This window comes from Zeus faber (assembly GCF_960531495.2).
Source record: "Zeus faber genome assembly, chromosome: 20".
Taxonomy (NCBI): domain Eukaryota; kingdom Metazoa; phylum Chordata; class Actinopteri; order Zeiformes; family Zeidae; genus Zeus; species Zeus faber.
The window spans coordinates 16346147-16363504 of NC_137207.1; the positions used below are offsets into that span (position 1 = coordinate 16346147).

General features: G+C 48.7%; 2 protein-coding genes across 4 annotated transcripts in view; one reads left to right on the top strand and one right to left on the bottom strand.

Moving 5' to 3' along the window:
- Positions 1-11296, top strand: part of aatkb (apoptosis-associated tyrosine kinase b) — a gene marked incomplete at its 5' end in the record, with an annotated part of 48752 nt that extends 37456 nt beyond the window's left edge. Inside the window, 9 exons of the mRNA XM_080021232.1 lie at positions 162-249; positions 494-627; positions 1123-1207; positions 1448-1569; positions 1897-2046; positions 3788-7346; positions 7469-7607; positions 7931-8137; positions 9381-11296. Coding sequence (XP_079877358.1) covers positions 162-249; positions 494-627; positions 1123-1207; positions 1448-1569; positions 1897-2046; positions 3788-7346; positions 7469-7607; positions 7931-8137; positions 9381-9412 — 4516 coding nt within the window. The 3' untranslated portion in view covers positions 9413-11296. The remainder of the gene's footprint in view (positions 1-161; positions 250-493; positions 628-1122; positions 1208-1447; positions 1570-1896; positions 2047-3787; positions 7347-7468; positions 7608-7930; positions 8138-9380) is intronic.
- A 1024-nt stretch (positions 11297-12320) lies between these two features.
- The window catches only part of baiap2b (BAR/IMD domain containing adaptor protein 2b), a 51471-nt gene continuing 46433 nt past the window's right edge, over positions 12321-17358 (bottom strand). The window contains exons 13-15 of one of the 3 annotated variants that reach the window (XM_080021014.1): positions 17254-17291; positions 13173-13219; positions 12567-12606 (exon numbers count right to left, since the gene is read on the bottom strand). In XM_080021014.1, the coding sequence (XP_079877140.1) occupies positions 13192-13219; positions 17254-17291 (66 nt within the window). In that variant the 3' untranslated portion in view covers positions 12567-12606; positions 13173-13191. Of the gene's footprint in view, positions 12607-13172; positions 13220-16014; positions 16182-17253; positions 17292-17358 lie in introns of those variants that run through there. The other 2 variants (XM_080021012.1, XM_080021013.1) reach the window with 2 other exon arrangements.

Consider the following 17358-nt stretch of genomic DNA (forward strand, 5'->3'; position numbering starts at 1 on the left):
ATGTGTCCCCTCTCAAGGGTTCTTGAGATTTTTTCCCAGGTTAATGCGTTTCAGGGCCCTTGATATAAAATGTTGAGAATCACTGTATTAAGACCGAATAAACATCTTAATCCTCCATTTTTAATGTGCCCTTGCTTGGTTGTGTGTGTTGTTCTTATCAGTGCTCTGCAGCACCCAGCGCTTCTGCAGTGTTTGGCCCAGTGCACTGAGGTCACTCCCTACCTGCTGGTGATGGAGTTCTGCCCGCTGGTGGGTAAATCAGGCAACAAGTGGGGTCACAATTAAAATACAGAACGGTAACACGTCTGGCGATCTTCCCAGACTATGGCTCCTACATTTCGCAGTCGTAGCAGGATACAACACGTGGAGCGTACAACATGTAATTCTAATGAGCTTGTAACAGTTGCAATGTCATATTGAGGACTGCCCTCTGCTGGTCAGAGATGGAACAGCAGATTTCATAAGCGTTAATCATGCTCCCATGCATGTCCAGGGGGATGTGAAAGGTTACCTGCGGAGCTGCAGGGCGTCGGACGCCATCACCCCAGAGCCCTTGATTCTGCAGAGGATGGCCTGCGACATCGCCTCGGGACTCCTACACCTGCACAAGCACAACTTTGCTCACAGGTACACAAACAAGCGATAGCCACAAGGCAGTTTTGCTGCCCTGTTACAGCTACGACGCGGTGGAAGCGAGGGCGGCGCCCCTCGACGTTTCCACGGTTTCTTCCTGGAACAATATCCTGGTGCTGCCTGAGTGCACTTCATACACTCCAGCATCAGTGATTTTGTTGCAGGGGGCGACTACGTGTCTTCAGTGTGGGGCGACCGAGCGTCCCCGCTCACACAGAGAAAGAGAGAGAGGGATTCGCCCTCGTGGGTAAATCAGCTCACAAAGCAGCTTTTCTTTTTTTGGTTCACCAATACAGACGATGTCGTTAAGCGCTTTTGTCCGGCGCTACAAGCCCAAGATCGATTGCTGCAGTCTCTCTGTCATCTAAAGTTGTTTGCATGCAGAAGCCTCTGTTCTCTCCAATTTGACAAGGTTATAAATAATTGAAGTCTAACAGCCGCTTTCACCCCTTCGGCTGCTTCCTGCCCCACCCCCCCCATCCCATCCAGTGATCTGGCCCTGAGGAACTGCCTGCTCACTGCCGACGTCTCGGTGAAGATTGGAGATTACGGCCTCTCGCACACCAAGTACAAGGTAGGCTTGCACATTCAAGGTTATTAACGGGTCAGCATTTTAAAATGAAAACAAAATTATATATATAGTGTGTGTGTGTATATATATTTCTTTTTTTTTTTTTTTTTTAAATGAACCTGAAATGTTATTCTTTTAATTTGCTCCAACGTTTTGGCTCCAAAGGTGATGGCATCTCATACAAATATCTCTGGAGTGTTCTTTCTTTCCTCATCTAATTGGTTGCTGTTGACATCTCGGCAGGACGACTACTATGTATCGTCAGATCAAGTGTACGTTCCTCTGCGTTGGATCGCACCGGAGCTGGTGGATGAAGTGCACGGCAACCTGCTGGTGGCCGACCAAACCCAGCAGAGCAACATCTGGTAGGATCCACATGCACGCACGCACACACGCACACACAACCTTTTCACCAAATACATAAACGTCGTTGCCCCAGGCAAAGCCACACATAAACATGCTGTGTCCACGCTCATATACATAATTACATAAGAGCATGTCCAAAAGAGCAACCAAAAGGACACAGGCACCAGCCGGAAAAACTCATTTACATATGTAGTTACACTTTAGAATGCTCTAACGTTGGGGAAAAAGTAGCCGGTCACTTGAATTCGGGGCATTTATTGTATTAAGATTAATCATGTAAATTTTCCATTTTAAGGAAGGACGATTTTTTCCGTCTCGCCCCGCAGGTCTCTCGGCGTGACGATGTGGGAGCTGTTTGAGCTCGGCAGCCAGCCCTACAGACACTACCTGGACAGACAGGTGCTGACCTACGTTGTGAGGGAACAGCAGCTCAGGCTGCCCAAGCCCCTGCTCAAGGTGCCCCTGGCCGAGCGCTGGTGAGACACACACACACACACACACACACACATACACACACTTTATATTATTATTTAATTTCAAAAAGCTCAAGTTGAAATAGTTCTATGTTTTACAAGTTGTTTTTCTGGAACTTACACCTACAACAGCTACATCGATGTGGCCAACTCCATGGTGTGTTCACTAAAATCAAACTGTATTTTCGTAAAACTTGTTTTGTGTGCTTACTCTTGGGAGGAATTATTCGATCCATTCAATGGTTTCCAAGGTATGTTTTTAAAGTGGTAAACAATAAATGCTATAAATTCTTGGTGTCAAGTGTGAATCGGACTGATACCGACTGATTCCTTTCTTTTAAACACAAACATACACAACATGTACTTGCAAGCACACAGCTACATGTACACACTGATACACATACACAAAAACAACTAAATATATACAGTATATATAATATATATTCCTACATGTGTACACACAAGCACACGTAGGACCAGTAGTCTTAGCAGCTTCTTGGGGTATACAGCAGAGGTGATACAGAAGGACATACAGGAAAACGTATTTCCCAGCACTGCTTTCTCATTACCGTCAGTAATCCCGGGCCGTAGCACCGGGAACCTTCCATCATAACGCTCCATCCTCAAAGCCCCTCGAGACAAAACACAAGCCGAAACAAACTCATTACCTCTGGAGACCGGGAGTGGATTTATCTCCGGGAAGTTATTCCATTTTCTCCCTCGTCTCATTTTCATTTCCCGATTTATAATGAAAACGAAAAATGTTGTTCGGAGCTGGCTTTCCATCTCCTGCGTTGGAGGCTGCTTTTAATGATTCCCTCTTTCCGTACATTGCGCACTTTCTAAAAGCCTGGATGTGATTTATAACGATGTCAGGGGCGTCGGAGGGCCACGCTGAGGGCTGCGGATAAAATCAGGGGCCGGACGTTTATTACAATGATTTTTTATTTTTTTTATTGAAGAAATATGAGTAGGCTAGAAGGCATTGATTAATAAAGCAATATAGTATTTATCAAATGCTGAACAATTGTTTGTATAAAATAATTTCACAAAACTAATTCTACTTTAGTATAAAGCTGCTGTGGCTTACTCGCTGCACACACACCCACACACACACACACACACACACACACACCCACACACCCACACACACACACACACACACACACACACACACACACACACACACACACACACACACGAGATCGGCAAACATGTTAGAACGCTTCTAAAAAGCCGTCGAGCAGTCTCAAGATGGCTATGCCTCACTTTATGTATGTCGCGGCGCCGCAACGCCAAATGTAATAATCCATGAACAGTGCAGTCACTCAAGTTTTTCATCATCGCACCTCAAATAAGTTGTAAATAAAAGACATAAGACAGTGTTTTTCTGACGTGCGCTCAGAGGCAGAGAAGGCGGGACAGCCGCAGACACGCCCCTCTCCGTTCTCGCTCGCATTGGTGAAACCCAGGCACATGTTTGGTCTTTATTATTCCTCTGATAAAAGCGTGAGGGTGCAGCGCGTCAGTGCCTCCTGGGTTTCAATGTTGTATTGTCACGGACGTCAATTTAAACACCAGCGCACGGGCCACATTCAATTGATTGTCAGAACTTATCGGCGGGCCCGATTAAAAGTCGTGGAGTGCCGTGTCTGGCCTGCGGGCCTTGATATTGACATATGTGCTGTTTTTTTTTTTAATCTATGGATTTGTGTGTTTTATGTGTGTTGTGGGGGGGGGCTAGGTATGAGGTGATGCAGTTCTGCTGGCTACAGCCAGACCAGAGACCCAATGCGGAGGAAGTCCACCTCCTGCTCAGCTACCTGTGTGCCAAGGGGGCCAGCGAAGTCGAGGAGGACTTTGAGAGGCGCTGGAACTCCCTGCGCCCGACTGCCGGACATGGTGGCCACCATGGGGCCTCCATCGTGCCGCCAGAACTTCACCCGCCATCCTCCTCCTCTTTCCCACTGCTGGAGCAATTCTCGGCAGGCGACGGTTACCACTCGGAACCCGGCGATGATATACTGACCGTCACCGAAACCAGCCACGGTCTCAACTTTGAATACAAGTGGGAGCAGGCGAGGGCAGAGCAGTCCTACCACGCCCCGCCCCCCTCCGGCACCCTCAGTCACCTCAACCACCACTGCCAGGATACGTTCTACCCACCGGGGGGTATAGTTGGAGGCCGCCCCATGGGGAGCCTCTCGCCATCCTACTACCAAGCTAAGCAGCTCCACGGTCCAGGTGTGGTCCCGGTCCTCAGCGCCCAGAGCCCCTCAGTAGGCAGCGAGTACTACATCCGCATCGAGGAACCGGTGGACTGCAACATTGACCTGGACTACATCATGTGCTCCTACACCCCCGACTACCAGGACAGCAGCGGAAGCTTCCTCACTGGAAGTGCCGACTCGGGGGAATGCATGGCCTGCCCATCACAAGCCAAAAACATGGAGTCATATTGGTCGGCAGACGTCAACAAAGCAGACACCTATGACTCGCACGACTCAAGCCCGGCCATTTCACTGACAATGGAACCTTTATTGGGGCGGGTGTCAGACAGCAGCCCGATGAGACCCTGGGAGACCGGCCACTATGTGTCGTATAAAGACAGAGACGGAGGTTACTACTTTGAACACTCTCCCTCTCTGGGCATGGATCGCCACTATTTGATTGGAGTTGCTAAGCCGCCTATGGAGTCCCATCAGGAAAGCTGGGGGTCCAGGAGCCTGCGCCAGGCTCTGGGAGAGCTGGAGAACCCCCTGGGGATAACCCCATGTCTCGGTACCCATCCCCAGCAGACCTACATAGATCCCTACCTGGACACCAGCCAGAATGCCATCCTCGGGAAGAATGTGACAGGCGGCTATTATGACATGATGGGCTCACTACGAAAGACCATGCCGGGCCAAGCTGATCACACCAGGCATGGTAGCCACTCCATCAGCATCAACATGGAGACAGAGGGGGCTCTGTTCATCGGCCACAGGGACAGCGACTCGGAGGTGGAAGAGGAGGAGGACATATTTGTGGAGAGGCACACCTGTAACACATGGCCAGCCAAACACGGCCACGGTGGCCTGAGCCACCACAGACGGGCTAGCCACAGCTGCAGACAGGACGCTTATGTGGATTTCCATTACACGATGCCCAGTACGGATATTGAGGATTCCTGGCCGGAAGAATGCAGCCTTACCTTCCACAAACCTGTTGACTACCTGGAACCACGCCAGGTCAACGACAGCAGTGCCTGCATTAGTCTGAGCAAACACCATGCAGCGGTGCCCTCCAACATCTGCAATGCCTACAGCTACTTGTGCCATGAAGGAGAGACTCCGTTATTGGGGCCGGGTGAGTGCTGCCACACCCACTTTATTGATCCTCTGACAGGCGTGCTGGTGAGGAACTATAGCCATGACAGTTATGTCAGAGATAAGGTTATTACGATTCCAACCACTGAAGAGTCAGTCAACCTGTCACCTGCTCCTGGCGGACCTATTGTGGCCAAACCTGCCTTGCCAAAGGCTGAAAGTAGCAGTATTCATAGCCCAGAGCAATATGCTGAGCTTTCTACCAGCGCCATTACAGAAAAAACTGAAGGTGCACTCAATGAAATCACTATCATGCCAAATCAGATAGAGCTTGAAACAGAGGCGGTCTCACCGACAATGTCTAAAATGACCCTGGCGGATGATGTACATGTGCTTGTTGCCCTCATGGAGCCAGAGTCTGAAATGAGTCAGACGGTGGACAGCGGGGTGGAGCGAGGTGGCTCCAGTATCAGCCTCATCGACATCCTCGACTGCAGTGAAGACGATGATGACGACGACGACAACGACATGACTGATAACATCACTGATGTCACCTCAGGTATCTTTGTCGATGAGTCCAGCGAGCTGATCACCTCGCCGGCCCTCAAGTCCCTGCAGAATCAAGTCGGAACGCCCAATTCAATGGACTCCGTGGACATCCCTTCTGTGGCGGGGTCATGTGAGGGCTTCAGCCCTGCATCCTCCAAACCATCCAGCTCTCCCAAGGCAATGGACAGCGGCTACGACACAGAGAACAACGAAAGCCCAGAGTTTGTCCTCAAGGAGCCTCATGAGCCCCGTGACCAGGCGACAGCAGATACAAATCTTGACATCAGCCTGGAGGAGGAAGAGGAGTTGGATGAAGAGAGTGTTGCGGCAGATGTGATCACCATTGAGGACAACCAGTCAGAGGGTGAAAACTTGACTCTCACATCCTCAGAGACGGGCGACCAGGTTCTCGTGCCGCTGAGTGAGAAGAGCCCTTACAGAGACTCTGCCTATTTCTCGGACTATGAGAACGACAGGCTCTCCAGGGAGGAAGAGGAGGAGATTCCTGTTGAAGCAGGTGATGACGAGACAATCCCAGGCTCTCCAGGGAGGAGCTTCCTTAGAAACCAAGAGATGGGGGAAGAAAAATATGACTTGGCAGAAGGAAAGAGTGAGAAGCTGGAGAACGAAGAGGAGGTGGAAGAAGAGGACAACGTGGAACATCCAAGAAAGTATGTAAACATCGAACTTGAGATGGACCGAGAAGCCACCGCAGCAGCAACAGTCCTTCACCCTCATCGGGGTGCTGAGGCCTATCCGACCGATGAACCGGGGGCAGAGGGACCGGGGCCAGCTCTGGACCCCTCAGCTGAGGCAGAGCTGGATGAATGGCCAATCCAGGAAGACAGCTCCTCCTTGGGGGACTGGGCGGCGGAGGTGGTGGGGGCCATGGAAGAAGCGATCGGTGCTCTCAACGGAGAGAGCATCAAGGTAGACCATCCGCCAGAAGAAGGCGGGGACGACGCCATCCAATCTTTAGAGGGAGCCGACGCAGGACCGGCTGAAAAGGTGATCCAAAGCGGGTCCTCCGGCAACATCCACCACAACCTTCCCAAGGACGAGGTGGCCTTGCAGCAGACCACTAACACCCGGCGGTTCTCCTCCTCCTCTCCCCCGCCCACGCCTCCCCCTCCCCTGCCCCCGCATTTGGCGGGGGGCCGAGCCTCCCCTGCCGAATGGGAAGACGAAGCCGACACGGATGAAAGCGAGGAGTCGGATGAGGAGCTGCGCCCGTACAGCGCACAGGGACAAAGCGGCGGGGAGGAGAGCGAGGACGAGTGCCACCCGGTGCCCGTCATCGTGAGCGACTGCAGTGACGCCCACAACCTGCGCAGCCTCCTGAAAATGCCCACCCCGCTCACTGCGGGGACCATCGATGACGAGCTGGAGCGCGGGAAGAAAGTGGTGTCCTTCTTTGACGATGTCACCGTGTATCTGTTCGATCAGGTGGGTGACAAACTGACGCTGAATTCCCAACGACCCACTCTGGAAGGTCCACGGCATTGTTTTTAACCCAGTGAACACTCCTAGGCTCTAACTTTTCATCCTCTTACCTTTGCTGTCACTAGGAAAGTCCCACTAAAGAGCTGAGCATGGCTAAGCATGGCTTCCCCTCCGGAGAGGAGGGTCAAAGTTCGCAGAGAAAACCCCAAGAAAGGCTTCTTGCCCTTTCAGATGACTCCTCAGATGGCAACATCTCGGAGGAGAGTAAGTGAAAGAAAACAATGTTGTTGTTTTTTTTACCTCTTGTAGAAACAGCTTCCTCGACCATTCAGTGACTTGAGGCGTGGCGGTTGTGAACAGAAGCTGCGAGCCATGAGTTAATGTATACATTTTCGTGTCCTTTGAGAGCTTTTGGGTAACGCACCGCGGTGAATACAATTTAGAATCTCTGTATAGATCACCAATCAGTAATTTCCGCACCGCTGCCTTTAAAAACCTCGTTAAAAAAAAAAAGAAAGAAAAAAGTTGACGTCACGCTACCAGCTTGCAGTGCGGCGTGAACCATTTTCTCCCTCTCGCTCTCTCAGGTGCGGGCTACGAGTGGGAGGACGACTTCCCCTTGCTGCCTCTGCCCACGTCCAAGATGGCGTCAGACTCGCCTCCGCCCCGCTCGGCCCCGAGGGTCCTGGAGCCCCCGCCGCCCGCCAAGTACTCGCGTTTCACGGTGTCGCCCTCCAGCGCGTCGCGCTTCTCCATCACGCACGTGTCGGACTCCGACGTGGACTCCGCGGGAGGTGGGTCGTCGCCGAGAGGACAGCTTTCCGAACAGAAATAAATAGAAAAGATCCTCCTATTTTGACGTTGCGCTACTTTGGCTGCAGTTTCAGATCGTTAAGGGATTGTTTTGTTTCCCCCCCCCCCACACTTAGCGTTTGACACTAAATCTCTACAATAAGTTATGATTTTGTTAGAGTTATCCTCGATAGACTTAACCCTAAACCGTAATAAGCAAATGAAGAAAAATTTCACTGCGCAACAATGAACAAGGAGCCGCTCCTCATTTCCTGACATAATGTAATCTCACAAGTAATCAGCATCACGTAATCCACTTATACAAGAGAAACAAAAAAAAAAAACAAAAAAAAAAAAAAACATCTCCCAAAAGAGGTTTCTCTTCAGCGCAGTGTGCAGTGGCTAATCACAACTGCCCAGTGGTCATTATGGCTTCTTCACACCCTCATATATTAGAATTCATTAAGTCCCCTTCACTTTGACAAATTACACTCAAGTAGGGCCACTGATCACTAAGACAGGGGTTCCCAATCTCTGGCTGAGGACCCTTCTCCCCATCTCTTGGGGGAAACGGAAAAAAAAAAAAAAAAAGATTCTACAGACTTGATCTGCCAAGTCTTTTTGTTTGGAGTACAACACAACATTTAACTTCAACCTAACACAAAAACCCAGCTTCATTAGTGAGTTTATGTATTTAGTAGGTTGGTCCCTGAAAGCTGACGGAGTCGAATCATCCGTCGGAGACACGTCAAGTCGAACACTCTGTTTTGATTTATTTATTTATTTATTACATTTTGTCAGTCGGTATAATCACAACAACCGGATAAAACACACATAAGTTTACAAAATACACAGGGATAACATTTCAATGGGGAATTACAAATAAGGGGAATCATGGATATATTTGTATATTCTGGCAGGGCTACACAGACACGTCTCGCCGGCTGAAAGCGCTCCAGAGCAGGAAGCGATGCTGCGTTCACGGGAGCTCGGAAAAATGTAGTTCGTTTCGGAAGGGAGGCTGTAGAATCTTTGTACTGAACAGCCAAATACGATTCGACGGACACAGTTCTGAGTCGGGATAAGGCCTAGTATTTTGCGTAAAAATATATATTAAAAATGTAAAAAAATAAAATAAAATTATTGTAAGTTATTATTGTAAATGTTTGGGAACCCCTGCATTTCAACCACACACTTACGTAATCTGGTGCAACCCTCCCCCCCCCCTACCTTTTCCCCTCGCAGGCAGCGGCGAGGACGGGGACAGGGAGGAGTAGGCTGTGGAGACGACTCTGCTGACAAACAAGACTTTGGGGATTTGGGGACGTCAGGTTTTACACAAACACTCCGAGACCAGTGCCTCTTCTCTTTTACGGACAGAAAGAAGAAAAAAAACAAAAACAAAACAAAACAAAAAAAAGCCTCCTCATCGGGATGTAGGAGTGAGCTCACTGTTTTAGAATATTTAAAAAGCATATGTTACCATATGAGATTTACAAAATAATAATATATATATGTGTTGTAAAAAGATTTATTAAGGCGGGGTTGGGGGGGGTGAGACGCAATTCTGCTTATTTTTGAGACAAGGACAACGTTCATCTAAGGAAAGACCTTTGAAAGCCATCACAAGCTCGCCGTCACTCCCTTTTTACTGAACACGAAGAGTATGACTCCCGACTGCCGAGTCAGCAGGTTATTTAAGTGAAGGGGGTCAATATTTCTCCACCACAATATATTGACATTTTCATTTTCAATAAAGGATCGCTTTTGGATGCGAGCGGGCACGAATATCCTTGAAGTATCGCAAGTAATACACTCGTACACTCGAGTTCTGTCAATACAGACACGTGAAAGAAGGAGGCAAAGGGAACGTTCATTAAGCTGCCGTCCGGTCACAGAACGTCCGTCTTTGTAAAACGGACCGAGAAAAAAAAGGCTGATCATACCCGGTCGATGGATTTTGTGAAGTTCTGTGTGTTTATTTGTAATTTTGTTTTACATGGACGTCCATCTCCTGCTTTCTACCACACGGAGCGTCAGTGCGGATGGCCTGTCTTTCGGGAGCTTCAATGAGAACGATGCAGGGATGGACAGAACCGTAAAAAAAATAAAATAAAGAAAAAGGGATAAACGACGTAGAATCCATCCGTCCAAGGTTCCCTCTAAGGGGATGGACACGAGATGGAGACGGACGCTTTCATTCCTTCGAGCCCAAAACAGAACCGCAGATGGCTTTCAGGTCGCTCGCTCCTGGGAGCCATCGCGGTTTAATGGTTGCGTTGGCGACCGCTCCGGACCTCCACCTCTACGGGTGTGCGAGTCGGCTTCTCTCGCGCAGCGGAAATCGGTTTTGCACAACGCCGTCGCCATCACCGCCTGTACATTGGCAGCACAGACGCCGCGCGGAGCCCTTCGCGACGCGAGAACCAGAAGCGCCGGGAAGCCGCTCAACCGTCCCTCGTCTTACTCGCCCACATTTTGGGTTTCGTCTCACGGCAGATTTCGTCGCGACCGTCGGGGCAGTAGCAGAACGTCATCTTCCACCACGCACGAATGCACCGGACGACACCGCGTCTCGGACACGGAGGCGTCGGCGGCTCGATTTCGACGACAGTTGCTCCCCGCCCGTCTGCTCCCAGGGACGAGGGCCCTGGTGCGTTCTGGAGTCTTTCTCCGTCGGCGTAGAGTCCGCGAGGGGTTGAAGGCGGAGCGCGGTTGTCCGGCTGCTGCGCCTTCGCGCTCGCTGTACTAAACAAAAAAGACATGCATCAGGGGGCGTCCCCTTTCAGATCGCCGCGTAGTCGTGTTCCGAGTGTTTGTTTGACCCCGAAAAGGCGCCAATGCGCCGTCATAGTTTAGCATCTCGGAAGCGTATGTTCATGTAAGCGTCATATTTTTTTTAACCTTGACAATGTTGACGTGTGGTAGAGAGAGAGAGCGCGCACGAGGAGAGATCCTGTTTCTTGTTGCCAAAGAGATGTCGCTTTATGGGGTGCAGTATTATTTCCACCTGGCGGGTGGAGGAAGGGAGCAGCTTTCGGGCTGGCACTGGGCAGTACAAACACCGTCGGTACGTATGTGCGCCGCTCACGCGTGGACACTTAATGACATGTGTACCTTTGATCAAAATTTCAATAAAGCCAGTTTTACACATCCAACAAGAAAAAGCGTCTGGTTCAGACATTTTGTCATTGTTTTCTTTGTTGTCTTCTTTCATCTGTGTTTCCATAAATTACAGATAATTTGTCAATGAGGAAATGGGAATTGTTTTTTTGATTTTGGACATCTTCACACACACACACACACAGGACATGCATAGTATGCTTTGTTAAATCTATTTTTTATTTTTAAAGCAACTTGGATAAACAGGAACTGTGCGCCATCACATTACGCAACAACACCATGGACCCAAATGCACTCTTAACATCCATTTTGGAAACGGAGCAACGTACTCCTCTCATGCCACACCAGCGGTTCCCACAGACCTCATTCATCCATAAGTTACATATCGATTGTTGAAATCATGATGTGACGGCGATCGTCACACGGCGCCAGACATCAACTGGCAGTCATTCAAAGTTCACTAAGAATGAATTTAATGATCAATCCATCCAACAAAAGACGATTTCCAAACTATTAATAAGTCTGTGTGTTGTGGATTTGATTTGATCAGCAGCGTACTGTACGTTGATAACAGATCTTCAGTGAATACATTGTTCTTCAGATACAGTCCTGACAGGGGAGTGCTTGATATTTCAACACGTGTAGTGGATTTCTTCGGTTAGGCTTTTTTTTTTGTTTAGGTTCTCTGAAATGAGTTGAGAGATTTTCCTGAAGATTCTCCTGAAACACCGTGCTGGTTTTGGAGTAAGCGCCGGCGGCCCCTGGGCTCCAGGTCACGTACGGAGCACGTTGTTGTCTTCGTATCGACGGCACACCCCTCCCACGTGAACCTTACTGGGGTGAAGGCCTTTTTTTCTTTGACTAATCAAGGCAAGGAGATGTAAAGTTATCCCCCCCTCCCCCACATCACAGAAATGTTTCTCAGCTTCCCGCGAATCACAGGGGCCCACGGTCTGAATGTGGAGACAGTTAGCGGCGGCTAACAGAGAAGAAACCTTTTGGGCGGAGTCAAAGGCCAAGACTTGGAAAGAAAAAGGAGTTTACATTGTCACAGGATTTTCAGTGCGATTCAAACAGAACACTCGTACGACTCCGTGGCCGTGGTGACCGACTAAAAACAAAAAAGGAAGAAGATTTAGTGTTTGCCACTGGTTTGGTAGCACTAGTTTAGTATTGCGGTAAGAGCCGAAGCTCTTGCTTCTGCCGGTGTGGGACGCCTCAGTACAGGCCAGGCGGGGTGGGGGTTTTACGGACCAGGTCGTAGTGGGGGGAGTCGGCGGACCGGTTGTCCTCCGCAACGGGGGGGTTGGCTGGGGCCTCCACCGCTGGCTCGAAGGGGAGCTTGGAGCTGGGGGGAGGGAGAGGGAGAGAGAGAGAGAGAGAGAGAGAGAGAGAGAGAGATGTGGTCACGGGGGGCGCTGTGTACAGTCTCGGAAATTGCCGAACTTTAAAAAATAAAAATATATATATATTTTACATACAGAGAAACAAACATGCACCAAAAGATCCCAGAACAAGATGAACGCCGGCCAAAACAGCGCACAGTGGAACGATCGAGGTGGAAATAGGTGTGGCGGACCCATGCAAAACAGAGGTGCTCGATGGGTTTAAGCAATGCTGCACGAGAAGGTCCAACCACCTGCCCACAGCCAGACCACCACTTTGAGGACAACCCCATTGGTCACAAACAGTGGCGGTGCCAAGGAGGGCAGCCTGCGCCGCCCGTCTGCAGCCGCCGCTTGACCACGCCCCCCTTGGCCCCACACACACACACAAACACACACACACAAACCAGGAATATGAAAAGGCGCATTCGGGGCGGGGGGGGGGGGCTCTATAGTTGATCTTATCGGAAAGTGGAAGAGGAAGCAGGTGGTTGGTGGAGACGCGGGCGGAAGGAGTCCAGTCACTTACGATGGGGGTTGGTGGCGATTCAAAAGCGGGCATAGTCTGGCCCAAAACTGCAAAGGTAAAGACAGTGCTGTAGTGTGAGCGTCACTGAGGCTCTCAAGGAGAGACATTGGTTCACGTCGGTAATCTTTATATTACTTTACCTTATACGGCATGAACACTGTACTTACAATAAAACAGCACAGTAATACCCTTAATATAGTCACTTATATCTTGAACATTGACACACCGCGAGTTACACCCTGATACAACATACATGTAGTGTACTTACATCAGAAGACCAAAAAAAAGATAAAATAAATGAAAACAAAACCAAAAGCAGGCACACAGACAGGCATGGAAAGACGTGCAAAACCACATGGAAACAAAAAAGTCAAACCACACACACACACACACACACACACACACACACACAGTACCTGCATGTTTAGTAGCAGCAGCAGAAGCGGAGGCCAGCGTTGGTGCATGGTGGTGCAGGGTGCGATGGGATGCAGTGTACTACGGTACTACTACAGTACTACACGCAGTCCCCATACACAGAACATGCAACCGGAAACGGTCACATTGTGTTCGGCGCTGCCGACCCAGGGCAGAGGAGAGGATGGTGTGTGTGTGTGTGTGTGTGTGTGTGTGTGTGTGTGTGTGTGTGTGTGTGTGTGTGTGTGTGTGTGTGTGTGTGTGTGTGTGTGTGTGTGTGTGTGTGTGTGTGCTAGGGAGGGGTTGTGGTGGCTAGCTGGTTAAAACGATAAAAACAAATGGAAAATGAGCAGACCTTTTTTTTTTTAGTGAAAATGATAAATCAACCAGAGTACGAGCAGAGGAAAAGGTTCAAGGTTAGTTGATTTAGTGTTATTTCCCCAACATAACTTTGTGGAGAAGCGAAAGCCTTTCAAGATTCATTTAGAGACAATTTAATATTCCCTTAAATCAAAGAAGCGTCTCCTCTCCAGGGCTGACGTTTTCAGATGCCCCTCAAGACCCCGTGGGGGTGTCGGGTCGAAGACACACACACGGAGCGAAACGACCAAAAACGACCTGAAACCCCTTTTTGGTGCTTCCAAAAATATCCATGCCCCTAAAACTCCACGCGCTGCGTTTGGATGAAGGTTAATTTGGGAAAAAAAACAAAATACTGAAAACTTCTGCTTCCCCCCCTCTGCCAGGGGACCTTGGGTTTCTGCTGCAGCGACGTGGGGGAGGAGGGAACGCCGGCAGGTCCCAGTTGTTCGCGTGTGACTTTTGTCTCTAAATTCATCCAAAAAATAAATAGATGGGAGGAAATGGGGTTGGCGAAGCTGAGGGTGGTGGTGGTGGTGTTAGGGGAGGCAGAGAGAAAGCGAGAGCTTGGACACATTTGATGGGATTTGACGGGGACCTCGTGGCGAAGGAGGCGCCGCTTTCGATTTTGGAAGGGAGCGACGGAGCGCGAGGAGGTCGACGGCCGCGCCGAGCTTGACGGGACAAAGACAGTGAGCGAAAGGGGACACACCCCCAACCCCCCCCCAAAAAATAAAATAAATAAATCATTCTACTTTCACTCATTTTCAGTTTTTTTTTTTTTTTTTTTTTTGAATCAAGCCTTTTTCTTTTTATTGCAAAGACGTGGAGGTACAAGGAGGCTGAATGAACGCTGACCCAAGTCCCGGGAGAGGGATGCGGGGACGCTCGGGAGAAGTTGTGCCGTAGTCTGAGCGAGAGAGAGAAATGAACGTCCCGTGATGATCCCGAGTCGGCGATCGCCACGACGTGACGCCCACGCCTACCGTCTCCACTGGCCTCGAATTTGACAAGATAAATAAAATGAGCAAAAAATAAAAAATAAATAAATAGTTGCAGATTGTGGAGCTTATTATATTCAGGCACTCGACTACAGTGTGTGCTCAGAGGCCACACACTGATGTTTTTGGGCAACATGGCTTCCGGGCGGCGTGTTGTACTGTAGCACCGTGGGGGAAGGGGGCACGGACCCCTGCATCTCTCCGGGGGAGGAGGGTCGGTTGTCCCCCATTCAGCCTTGGTAGAATACGGAGACACCACGATAGATAAGTCAAAGGACCCCAAGCATCTAAACACACTGGCCGTTTAAAAATAAATAAATAATGAAAACAATAAAATAACAAAATTAAAATAAGTGGCTGGAACGACAAGTGCAGAAGCTTATGTTGGTAACATGATGTTTACAGAAAGCCACAAAAAGACAAGTTATTACTTTTATGGGACCTCTTTTTTTTTTGATAAAACCAGTAGATATTCAAGACGAGCACTTCTGTATGGCACAGGTATGTACAGTAAACATTCTTGCGGCATTTGATCGTCGCTGAAAGGCATTGCTGTCCGTTGAGTTTGTGACGTCAAGTCGTTGTCGACACGTGATACGTGACCTCTTCTCTCAGAGGAAAAAAACAACAAAGTCATTTACACTCTCACATCAAGAAAAATGTAGAAGTACTGCAGAACAGTATACTGAGGGACCCAGCAGGAGTATCAATATTTCATTTACACATCAATATACAAATCCTTTATACTGTTATTCCGATGGAGAGCACGGACGCCTGTTAGAACAGGGTTTATCTGACAGGGAGCAAAAAATAAAAAATTAAGTAGTTCCCCGTTGATAAAAAACAAAACTAGGAATGTACATGCGTGAAAGACAAGCAAAGGATACATTCTCCTCTGAGAAAAAACACAAATGTCCATTCCGCTGTTTAATCAGAATTCACAGTCAGTGACTATATTGAGTCCTTTAACTTTTTTTTTTTTTTTTTTTAACTCCGTTCGGGTTCGGGCGGCGTGACTCTGTACCCAGGCTGCAAGGAAACGGGAGGAGGCCAAAAAAAGGGGACTGGAGCTGGGGGGATTGTTCAAGGAGGCAAGTAGGGTTGTATTGCCGTAAGTCGGGAGCTGGGGAGAGGGTTTGGGGATGTCGGGGAGGGGGGTGGTCCTATTGCACGGCCGGCTGAGTCTGTGTCTGTCTGTCCTCACACTGTCGAAATCAATTTGCCCTCAGCGGAGCTGTGGAACAAACAGAGGGAGAAGCTTCCAGAACGTGGGACGGACTCGAGGAACATCAACAAGCAAAGAAAGAAACAGCAGAACACCTCAAGGAGTCAAAGCGTTTTAAACACACACACACACACACACACACACACACACACACACACACACACACACACACACACACACACACACACACACACACACACACACACACACACACACACACACACACACACACACACACACACACACACAAATAGAGACTGAATCTAAAACAAATGTGAGCTATTATCAGGAAAATAGTCAGTAGTTTAAATTGTGTATGTTGATGAGTTACCGGACTAAAACCCAATTTGACCCCAGTATGGTCTTTTTAAAAAGGCAGACAGAGGCTCTGCCCAGCTTTACCTGAGTCACAGATGATCGTGAATGTATTAAAATACGACTCAAATGGTGTCGACACTCAGGTTTTGCGATGGCTGACATGGAGGGATAATCAGGGAGTGAGTGGGTGGCTGCAGGGTCAGTGTGGAGGGCAGGGTCAGTGTGGAGGGCAGGGTCAGTGTGGTGAGAGTGCAAGCAAGGACTGGGGGGAAAAAAATGCCAAAACAAACCAAAAATAGCCAACTTAATGTAACCAAAAAACATTAGACTAAGTTTCCAAGTAAAGACAGTGATAGGTCTCTATTACATCTTATAAATCACTGTAATTAATCAGATATAGAAGACACAACATAAAATGAACAAATAAACAATAAAAAGAAAAACAAAGAAATACAGGAAACGTGCTGTGACCATGATCAGTGTCTTAAGGTGGAAAAGAAGTGATAAGAGTTGCAGGACAGCTTGAGGGTCACCGCTGAGATGTTGGGAGTCAATACTCTTCAAAACAAATTGAAAACCTTTCAACTTGCAAATGACTTCAGCGTCAAATGCTATCCTGGATACTTGGGAGATACTACTTTATACTAATACTACTTTATACTATTACTACTGTACTTTTTTTTAAATTCAATAGTAAACAAGTCAGTCACAACCCAACCACAGTCGTCATATCAAATATTTCTAGACGTTTCAGGGGTCCTACCTGGTTGGGAAGCGAGGCTCGTACTCTTCAGCTCCCGGCTGTAAAATGAGATGACACACGCATTAAGTACCATCGATCATCTAAAGAGAAACATATAACTCCATT